This window comes from Passer domesticus, chromosome 3 (genome assembly GCF_036417665.1).
Source record: "Passer domesticus isolate bPasDom1 chromosome 3, bPasDom1.hap1, whole genome shotgun sequence".
Classification (NCBI taxonomy): domain Eukaryota; kingdom Metazoa; phylum Chordata; class Aves; order Passeriformes; family Passeridae; genus Passer; species Passer domesticus.
Window position 1 is genome coordinate 37,155,721 of NC_087476.1, and position 10,922 is coordinate 37,166,642.

The following is a 10,922-nucleotide window of genomic DNA, read 5'->3' on the forward strand; positions in this document are numbered from 1 at the left end:
AGTCATCAGAATGGATCCAAATCACAGGACAAATCAAACAGAAGTTGCATTCAAATGATGCAAATATGAATATTAAATGAATAAATGTATTTACTTCTTTCTGTAGGAGCCAAAGTATAAGATCATTAAACTCAGTGAATGAAAAAAAAGGTATATTCAATAACATTTTCATTTTATTCAAAATTAAATGAATTCAGTTTATTGAATGGTAATTAATCAATGCTACAGATAGTCTCCAAATATTCTGGCTCTTACAGTCATATATCTATATATAGCACAAAAATGAGTCTTTTGTGCCAAAAGGCTCAGAGGAAAGGAAACAGAGCATAGAAACAAATGTCTTGTATTTAAGTCTGACCTTTTTTCAGATATAGCTTGATGTACTTCTCTGGAAACAAGAGAACCTGCTTCCCCTCACAGTTTGCTCCTACGTCTTCATCAGACCTCCTAAGCTGCCACTGGAACCTCCCTATTGTAACTGGAACTACACTGTAGACCAGATCAGTGGAATACCTGTGGCTATTAAAAAAAATAAAAGCATTCCTTTCAGGGAAGTTCTCACCTCCCTCAGAAATAAAGAGTATTTTTTCAGTAATCCAGTTTACAGCATGGCCTGGCTTCAGCAGAGCTGCAGCAGCAGTGATGCTGCCATAGGAGTAAGAATCTTCTTAAACAGCTCTAGTTTCCCCTGCTACAGTGCATTCCAAACCACTCTCTCACAATCCTATATAAAAAATCCCAAAAGGCTAGAAAACACTAAATTCAAAAACAGAGGCAGGGAGAAAAACAGCATGGGGGAAGAGGAATTTGGAGGGAAAAATCCTCTTTCCTGGCTTTGGCCACTGAAACAATTCTGGACACTGGTACTCTTCATTTTTTTTGTCCTGTTGTAGATCACTGTTACAAAGTTAAACAAAAGAACTCGGCTAAGAGCTAAAACTGGTACCTAAAGGAGAAAAAGTCAGGAATACTGACTGTAGCTACAAAAAGGGATCTGAACAGCTTAAATTAGATAGCAATTTAGAAGAAAAAAGATTTAATACTGTTTGTTTAAAATTGTTTATGACTTCGATGGGCTTCCCAAATCTATAAGGCACTATAGTCTACAGTTCACTTTCTCAAGTGGTGACAGTAAATTCTTGCTCACTTCCTTTCCCCTCTCTCTGCCTTCTGGAAAAGTTTAAACAGCAGCCTTGTTTTCTTCTTTTCATAGAAGAACTGAGCATATGTTTGGAGAAAAGCTGCATACAAGATGCCTGCATAGCACAAAAACCCCTAGGTCAGGCAGGTAAAAGCAACTGCCCCAGATCCTGGCTTTAGTCAGCTAAGGATTGTCACCCCAACTGAGACTGAAGTTACTATGTAAGGCTGAATATTCTTTTGTAGTATGTTTGTACAAACTGCTATATGAAGTTTGTAATGAACAGCACTATTGCTCCTTCACTCCACTGCAGAGCTCCTCTGTGGTGCTAGAATTATGCAACACTAGTTTACAGCACACTCTGAGAAAGATAAAGATACACACATTACCCACAGTATCTCAATATCATCCAATCAGGCAATAGTCAGTTCACTATACTTAGAAATTCCTGAAACAAAAATGTACTGGTTTCACTGTGGATTACATACCTGCCCTTCAGAAACATGCTGTAGTCTAGGCAGCACAATGCCACAGACAGCTACTACACGAGCAGAGAGGTCACCCGACACAACATGTCCTTGTGTGTAGTGCAGTTCTTTCTCCTTTTGCCAAAATGAGGAGTCTGGATTAGCCAAAACTAAGGCTCGTTCCACATTCTGCAGCTGAGATTCTTCTAGCAACCTGTGAAACCCATGTTTATTAACTCAGCTGAAAGTCATCAAGAAAAACAAGTAGTGTTCAAGATTTTAAAAGTCCTTACTTCAGTCTGAAATGTATCAGCTCCTCAGGATTGAATATCTTCTTCAGGAAAGATGATTTATGCTCATCGCTCATGCATGTAACCAGAGCAAGACAGTTTGAAGTATACCTAAAAATTACATTTAGAACAAAATATGTCAAAACAGTTTTAAGGAATGTAGTTCGACAACTGTCAGTTGCATAACAAAACACCAAGCTTGGGAAAATGTGCAGAAAACTTTATTCATAGAAATTATTTTAGCACTATGCCTAACATTCTTTCAGATTAGACAAATATCTCAGAGCTGAGGAAAGCAATTCTATCAGAGCACAGTTTTAATTTATACATCAATTAGCTAACATTTCTCTGAAGAACTGAATTATCAGCAGAAATATAATAACGGAATGCACTTTCCTAAATAAATGAAGGTTAACATATGAGACAAGGAAAATGAAGTCATCTCTGTCCATTTTTTTCCTCCTACCATTTTCCTTCTAAAATTGCATTTCATGCTATTTCTAAAGTAAACTTAATGCAATGAAATCAATTCTAAGTGCCTAAAAAAGCCAACAACTCCGAACTCGTGACTACATAAAGCTGTCTTGCAACAAAAGAACATTTAATATAAATCATAAACCAGTTCTCATTCATTATAATGCTGTTTTTAACTTCCAAGAACAAAGTTTTCAAGGAGCATGATGTGGGGAAGGAACAGATGGGGGAAAGAAGAGGGGGGAGAAGGCAGAAGATTGTTTCAGAATAAATGTTTAAGAGTCAGCTCATTCACTTACTTAAGACTATTGGTTGAACACCAGGTAAAGCAATTCTACTCAATGAATTTCAAGTTCTCTCTCTTTTTCTGACACTGTCATTTTGAAGACCTTCATAAACGACTGACAGATTTGACAATGCTCTTAGTTCTGCCCTTCCTAAATTATACACCTTACTGAAATTATGTGCTACTAACACAGTTCAGAATTTATTTTTTTAAAAAGTGAAGACTATTAAACATCTTTTTTAAAATAAAAGGCACTATCAATACTAAATAAGGTAGAGCACTGATTAAGCTGAAGCCCTGTGGTTAGACACCTAATATGAAAGATCTGACCAAAATCCCACATGAAACCTGTAACAAGGCCAATACAAGGTGCAGCTTAAATAAACAACATTTTATTGCTGCTGAGAAATCAACACACAAACAACTGAAAAAAGAACCAACTTGGGCAAACTGAAATAATTTGGAAAGATTCTCTAGACCATAGTTTTAAGCACTACTAAGTGCTAGTCTGAAATACACTTTGTGATGGATCACGATAGCTTTCAGAAGGTTAAGAAGTACACGTACAGATACCATTGGTACGGATTGCTGGTATTACTTGAAGACACTTTCTATTGCATGTGAACATTGTTAATTACAACTCAAGATACAGATACAGCTATTCAGCAAAGAAGATCTGGAGATTTAACTTACCAACGGACTAAAGTGTCATGACTCCTTAGGAGTGGAACACACACACTCCAGTCCCATAGTTCCCGGAAAACTGATGGCTCCTTCTGTAAAAATCTGTAGGCAGCCTCCATGAGGTCCCGTAGCTTCATTCGTCTGCGCCCATATCGGACTGTGCTTGCATCTGAGCTCTTCAGGAAAAGCCTCTGGAAAACTGGTGATGTAGTTTTAAAATATCTTAAAGCAAATCTTTAGAAAAGAGTGAGAGAAAAAGAGATGGAACACAAACATGTAAGTCAGAAGAAAGAAAGCCAGGCACTAATAAAGATGTCAGAGCACTGGTCCTCAGACAGTAATTGACTGTACTGAGAACTAAGGCCTAGAATTAACTTCATCCACACAAGGGAAAGACAACCACTTCAGCAATCAGCTGACAACAGACACTTCGCCTTATTAGAAATCATTACTTCATTATCAAGGGGAAACAGTACTGCCTTTGGTGAAAATGCTTTGATTGCTCTTGTTTACTGAAAAAGTAATACAGATTCCTACTTATGCAACTTTATCTTCTACCAGCCTAGAGGTCCAATATTAAACTCAGAGATTTTGGTTGTGAACTATTTTCAAGCTGTTTTGTTTTTCTGTAGACCACAGGTGAAAGACAAATTGCATCTTACAACATGATTTAATTAAACTGTGTTTGAGTCTTGTATTTACTTAATAATTATTTCTGCTCAAAATGCATTTGTGACTGTGGGAGACAATTCAAATCCTGACCCTACCTCTCTTCACCCGTGAACGCAAATAAGCACATACTGCTTGGATGAAATGCTAACTGCAATGTTAATGATGACTCAGACAATTGCCCATTTGCAAAAGCTGCAGTGCTTTGCTGAGGATGGGCAGGGTCACAGCCCAGGGGCAGAGGGGCTGAGCACCCATCACTCAGGGCTACAAACAGGGGTTTGGGCCACGTCCGTCCGGAAGCAAATCCCTTAAGGTGGGATAATGCTTTTTATCATGACAATGTCCTCCCTTACTCAAGTGGCTCAGGTGTGAAAACTCCCCTCGGGGGAAACACCGGGACATTCACACTGAAGGCTTTCATCCCTTCCGACTGGGCATAACTGGCTCAGCTATGTTAGAGGCAGTTGCCTTGTCTTGGGAGGAGTCACGAATCAAAATCCCCGAAGTGCCCCCAGATTCACTTTTAGGAACTTCCATCAGAGCATGACCCACAGTGTTGCAACACAGTGTAAAACTCTCCCCCACCAGGGGAGGTACCTGGCCATTCCCACCTGAACCTGAGTGTTTATTAACCCAACGAATTTTGTATTCCATGGGCTCCTCCCACCTCGTGATGGATAAACCCTTCGACCATCACTTGGACCAATGGACACCGAAACTGCGACAACCACGTCTTGCCACTGGAACCGCGGATATTGAGGTCTTTCTATTCTTATCCTCTCTCTTTTCCCCTACACATTTTCTTTGTGCTTATATATTGCTGTATTTCTACAGATAATAACCAAAACGGCTACATATCTCCTTTCCATTGCAATCAAACAGTCCTAAAATAAATAAAACACCAGTATAAACACCAGTTCTAAAATATAAAAATGCCAGTCAGTCAGTGTCCTTCTCTCTAATCATCCCAATCCATCTATTAACAAAAACCTGATTTACCCTGCCTCCAAGGGCAGGTTCTAACATTTCCTAAATTCAAACATTGACATCTCATTACTCACGGCAGAACATCAGGGTGGTCAGCAACCAGCTTGCTCATGGCTACACAGAGCCTTTCATGCCGATCGTGGTTGATTTGGCCACCAGCTTTGATAGCTTCTGCATTTCTTTCCAACAAATCCAGCAGGATGGGCCGAACTTGTCGGCCGATCAATACGGTACATTCTTTATCCAGCAGTAACAGCGCTAAAGTATTGAGGATGCACTGACGATCCTGCGGAGTCCAAACCTGAAGGGATGGGAAGTGAAAACAGGTTAAATGGGAAATTATTTTGACTTTTAGGTTCAGAACTATTCATGCAGGGGTCAGAGTGAATTTTACAGGAACAAATAGTTCAAAACCAGAAGGGAGTCCAAAATCCCAAAGCAAGTACTCAATTGACACAGCTCTCATTATTAAAAAAAAAAAAAAATTACAATACAGGAGTAAGATGCAGAACAATATACTAAACAGGAATTACAAAGTAGTCCCGAAATCCTAAATTATATTTTACAACTGAAAGATTAGGCAGTTTGTATTTTTTAAGAAAAAATTGGGGAAATGTTGAAACAATTAATATAATTAACACATCTTCCTAGAATTTCCATTGATCTTAACAGCTTGGTCTCATGAGAGCCACAAAACATTTAAGACATTAAATTAAAATTTAAACTTACTTCATGTTCACTATCTCTTAACAAAAAAAAGCATTCAATCAGTCATGAGCACAGAGTTATTTTCACAGTTCTGACAAGAATTACAGCAAGCAATGCTCTTAACAAGAAGCAGCTTGTATCTGCAGTTTTGAAGTTGAAATCCTTTTTCTTTTAATACTGTTACACAAAAACAGTCATTTAGTTCTTTAAAATACAAGGAAAACATATTCACATCTGCTGGAAGAAAGAAAAAACCCCAAACCAACACACCTTAACCTCACATCTCCCCTGCCTAACGCCCCCAGCCCTCCTTTGTTACTGATGAACAACCCATTTCTTGTGTCTTACCCTTAAATATCTTTCTCTTTTGAGTTCATGTTACTACCCAAGCATCTCTCCACTTCCATGATGTTTAACACATACTGCAGTACAAGTAATTTTGAAAATCAGGATTATGAATTTGCACTGTAGCGGTTTTGCTCTCAACTTTGGATGCTCCATGCTCCCCTCCCTTACTGAGTGAACCCTTATCCTGTTCAAGACATAAATATTCTGTAATTCAGGTAGTCTTTTGTTTCAGCACCGCATGCAGCCAATCCCTGCTTCTCCTAGGCTTTAGTAACTCTGGTAAGACCTGTTCCTGGTCTCACCATCTCAGGGATGGTTTCATTTTTACAAGAGTGCAGCTGTCCTTTGATTATACCACTGTCCACACCCCTCCAAAACACATGCAAACCTGTTCAAGTTCCTTGGTCTCCTGAATTTGAAAAGACATTCATCCCCACACAGCATAAAGAATACCAGTGAGGTATATACACTACAAATATCAAACTCATCACATTAATTGCAACCTGTTTCTTACAGGCTTCATGTTTGTTTTTACAATAGGTAAGTTTATCTGCCTCTCATCTATCACAGCAGCACCAGAAATATTTTTTAAAATGGACCAAAGCCTTGCTCATTACACAGAATCAGATTTTGATTGGCAAAATGACTAATAATCTGTTCAAAGGCAGAATGGCTCAAAAGAACCAGAAATAAACTCAACCGGAAAAAAACCAAAAAGTACCTCCAATTTTCAAATCAATTACATCTTTGGCTACCCAAACAAGGCACAACAGGGTGCCTGATTTATTAACCAGAGCTTTGAATATCAAATAAAGCCAGTTAACAACAAAATAATAAATAATGCGACTGATTCAGTAAAATTCTGTATTTACATGTCTACTGTCCAACAAATTCATGCCATTTAGCAATTTTGTGAGAGGAAGCAGTTTTTTAGTCATTGTGTGCAGTACCATAAAACTGTTCAAAAATCACAGTGGCAGCATTCTCATTCTACAAAGAGACTGTTTATCTGACCTCAAAGCCTAAATGAAAAATGTTATGGAAAAGAAGAATACTGTCAGAGGGGGGTGTTTTTTACCAAAAAGCTGGTATTTCATGGCTTTATGAAATACCAGCTTTTTCAACCTATAGCAATAGACAGCTGATCTGAAAGTGTTCAAGTCTGGAATAGTCAAATCTGCACATGGGGTTCCAAACAGCTGCTTTGAGAAAGCATCACAAGAGACTGTGCCTCCAAGCACAAAACACATACACACAACACACACAGCCTATTATTAAAGACATACATGAAGCAGACACAGCTAGGACTGAGACCTGGAGTCAAACATGACCCCAGCCACTGCTCCAGCAGCAGGATGCACATCTCCTTCCCAACTTGCAGAGTACTTGTGTTCAGAGCACACAAGGTACAGAAATCGTTAATAATACTTATCTTAATCCAAACTCTAAATTCATAAAAGGATCACAGCAACAAGCAAGCTGGTATATAAAATCTACATTTCTGCTCGCCATACAAAGGTTATACCACAGATTTAACACTGAGATACTCCTAAAGGGTTGGGAGGGCAGGAGGGTTACACATAGAAATCTTTCTTCCTCTTCACCACAGGAACTCGTGTTCTCATCTCTGTTCCCTCACACAACAGCTGTATGATTGTGCAGCAACCAACTCAGCAAGATGATCCAAATGAATCCTTACAAAATCTTACACTGGGTGGGAAAGTTGAATGGATTTTCCAAATGAGCACTCTTACTGGGTTGAAGACAAGAGAAGCAACACGAAGGTGTGGCTTGGCCTTGGGAAGAGGCTAAAACAAAACAGAGCAGCACCACTCTTTGGCAGCTGTTCAGTTCAGCAAGATAAACCAAAACATGAGCCCACACTCCTACAACCCACACAGTTCAAGGGAAACAAAAAGCAAAAAAAAAGGGGTGATATGCAGCCTCACAAGCTGGAATTTCCTAAACCTCCTCCAACACATCTTTGACAGAGTTGGAGAGATCTCTCCCTCACAAGAGAGGATGCAAGCAAGAAGTTTCTCATTGACTTTGTATCATTGACATAAGGTGTGCCAAAAATCACAGCTTTTCAAAACGTAGCAGAAGATGACAATACAGCCCAAGACGGAAGCCAAAGTGCAACATACCTTCCCTTATTTCTAATGCTACACGATGTAAAGTCTAACTAATCTTTCAAACAAAATGTTGAATTCACATTTTAGTATGAAAAAACCGCTGCCTTAGTTGCCAGACCATCAGGACATTTTTCTGACTGACAGTGGGTAACTGTGTGAATTTGAGACCACTAGGTCATCTCCTTTTCCCTACATTTATTAATATAAAGGAATAAAGGCATTTCTCAACATCAAATGCTAAGACTGAAGGCCTCTAAATAAGAGCTTGGAGTTATTATTAAAACAACTTTCACTGCTACACAGAAAAATGAAGGATGACAACATAAACCACCAAGAAATTTAAAAAGAAAAATCAAGAATGGTGTGCTCAAGAGCTCCTGTCCACTTAGGAAGGTTGCATAGACTAAACAGATGAAACATCCAAAGGGGTCAGGTTCTTTGATGCATATATTTCCATATAAGCACTGTGGTAGATGCAAAGGAGAGAAAACAGCGAGGGAGATTTTGCAATAAAGTTCCATTCCTAGGAGTGTTTTAACCTTCTCAGTGATTAACTTCTCTGCTGAAATTACATGATCACAGGCATCCAAAAAACATACATCTGCACAAAATTCACATTTGGAATTTTATGCAGGAAGACTTTCTGGCAGATCTTTGGTAACTCAGAGCCAAAAGCACATTCCAGCAGTTTGTGGAGACCTATTGCTTCTACAGTTTGCCTAAATTATTCAAAAATGGGAAATAAAGACGGTTCAGAAAGCTTTTCATCCCATCTTCCTCCTTAAGAGCACAGAAATTTGCTGTATATTTGCAGAGTTCATGATACATAAAAATGCTTTACAGAAAAGGCTCTAATTTTATTACATACCCAAGCACAGGGAACAGAACCTTCCATAACCACATGAACTATGCCATACTATGAACCTGAAAAGACTGCTCTTTACTTAGCACTTGTGGGCAAGTTTCATTCCTGTATGGAATAGTTTTGAAGAAGTATGTTGCCAGAAAGACATAACAAAGCTGTAGAGCAAAGAGAGCTCTAAATTTCCAGAATGCATTGCTTCCCAGGCTATATACAAAGCAGGAAATCAGGTACGACGTTTAGAGATGGAGTTTGTTTACTGGCAAGACAAGCTTAAAACAATCCTAGAGCTGTAGCTTCCAAGCCTGCAAACAGCAGTTCAGTTCTCAAAAGGATGTGCCAATGTTAAATAATGTGCTGTTCCAGGCTCCCTCTATACAATCACTCTTCAGGAATTTCCACTAGCAAGGCTTTTAAACCTGAAGCATATCCCCAAACAGTGACCGAAAGGGAAAGGGCACAGTGCCTTTCCCAATCTCGGATCTCGGTGACTCACTTCTGGTTCGCTGCTCCATCTGTCTGCGACAACTTGTATCCACATCATCCCCTTTTCTATTCCTCAGCAGCTTCTCTCCCTTGAAAAGCAACTCCTCATCACTGCTTCCCATCAACTAGCTTCCACTCGGGACTGTATATTCGTGTCAATTTTACTTTGATCCTGCTATTTGCAGCGACAGAAGAAAGAGCCATCTGTCTACCAACAAAGAACCTCGAGTACCAGTATGAAAGCCTTCCCCAAACACAACTGCGACAGCAACTCGGGCTGAAAGCCAATATTCTGAAACAATATGATACTTCAGACTTTTCACCTTCAAACAACTGGGACATTTCTTAGACACTCAAAGAGAAACAGAGACTTTGAGCCCCAAAATGTGTACTCATCTGAGGGGCTTCAAAAGCTCTATCATTTAAAGTATTAATAAAACAATATCTGATGTGCTGATATCCTGTTACTACACGTCCTCAAGCATTTCAGAGCACGAACGGAGATCGGTCTTAACTTTCCTAAAGGCAGGTATGCCTCTCAGAGCTGAGGCAGCCTAAACACGAAGCTGACTATAGGACCATGTTTTCAGCATCACCACAACCTGGAGACTGTGATTTAAAAAAAAAAAAAGCCTAGAAAATCCATGCCTTTTTTTTTATCCCACATGCTGTTTTAAGGTAATTAAAGAAGACACGCAAAATAGCAACAGAGCAGAGACTAGTTACGGTCTCGGTGCTCGATAACAAAACGCCACCTCTGAGGTGCCACGCTTCCTGAGTCACCCCAGGGGGCACGGAACGGACTGAAGACTTTAACTGCGGAGCGAGGCGCAATAGGAAGGGTCCCAGGATGCACAAGAGGATCTTCATGGTCCGCGCGTCCCCGAAAGGGGCGAGGAGGGCAAGAAGCAGCACCAGGGAGAGAGAAGGAGGGAGAGAGAGAGGGGGGATCAGCTCCCGCCGGCCGCCCGAGGGGGTCGGGCACGCACAGCTGCCGGGAGGGGAGGCAGAGGGGGGCGCTCCCTTCGCTCCACGGTGGTCCCTAGAGACCCTCCCTCACGGAGGGAGAACGGACGCGCGGGGGGCTGCCAGCGAGAGCCGCACCGCCCGCTCCTCACCTGCTTCGCCACGAATCGGCTCAGCTCCACGCCGCTCTTCTCGTTCCTGCGCGCCACCAGCTGCAGGCTCTCGGCCAGGCGGAGCCGCAGCTCGGCCGCCATGCTGCTGTGGCTGCTGCGCGCGCCCGCCCGTCCCGCGGCGGGGCACGGCGGCGCGAGGGGCGCGCGGCACGTGCGGCGCGCGGCGGACGCGGCAGCACCAACTTCCGCTCTGCCGCCGTCACGGGAAGCGCGGCCGCCGCCGCCCCGCCCCGCCGGACTACA

At 41.1% G+C, this 10,922-nt stretch overlaps 1 protein-coding gene across 2 annotated transcripts in view; it reads right to left on the minus strand.

The window, feature by feature from the left end:
• MDN1 (midasin AAA ATPase 1) overlaps window positions 1-10,895 on the minus strand; it is a 92,351-nt gene extending 81,456 nt beyond the window's left edge. The window contains exons 1-5 of one of the 2 annotated variants that reach the window (XM_064412642.1): window positions 10,659-10,895; window positions 5,076-5,302; window positions 3,352-3,576; window positions 1,902-2,009; window positions 1,630-1,822 (exon numbers count right to left, since the gene is read on the minus strand). In XM_064412642.1, coding sequence (XP_064268712.1) covers window positions 1,630-1,822; window positions 1,902-2,009; window positions 3,352-3,576; window positions 5,076-5,302; window positions 10,659-10,760 — 855 coding nt within the window. In that variant the 5' untranslated portion in view covers window positions 10,761-10,895. The remainder of the gene's footprint in view (window positions 1-1,629; window positions 1,823-1,901; window positions 2,010-3,351; window positions 3,577-5,075; window positions 5,303-10,658) is intronic. The other variant, XM_064412641.1, reaches the window with a different exon arrangement.
• Between the last annotated feature and the right edge of the window lie 27 nt (window positions 10,896-10,922).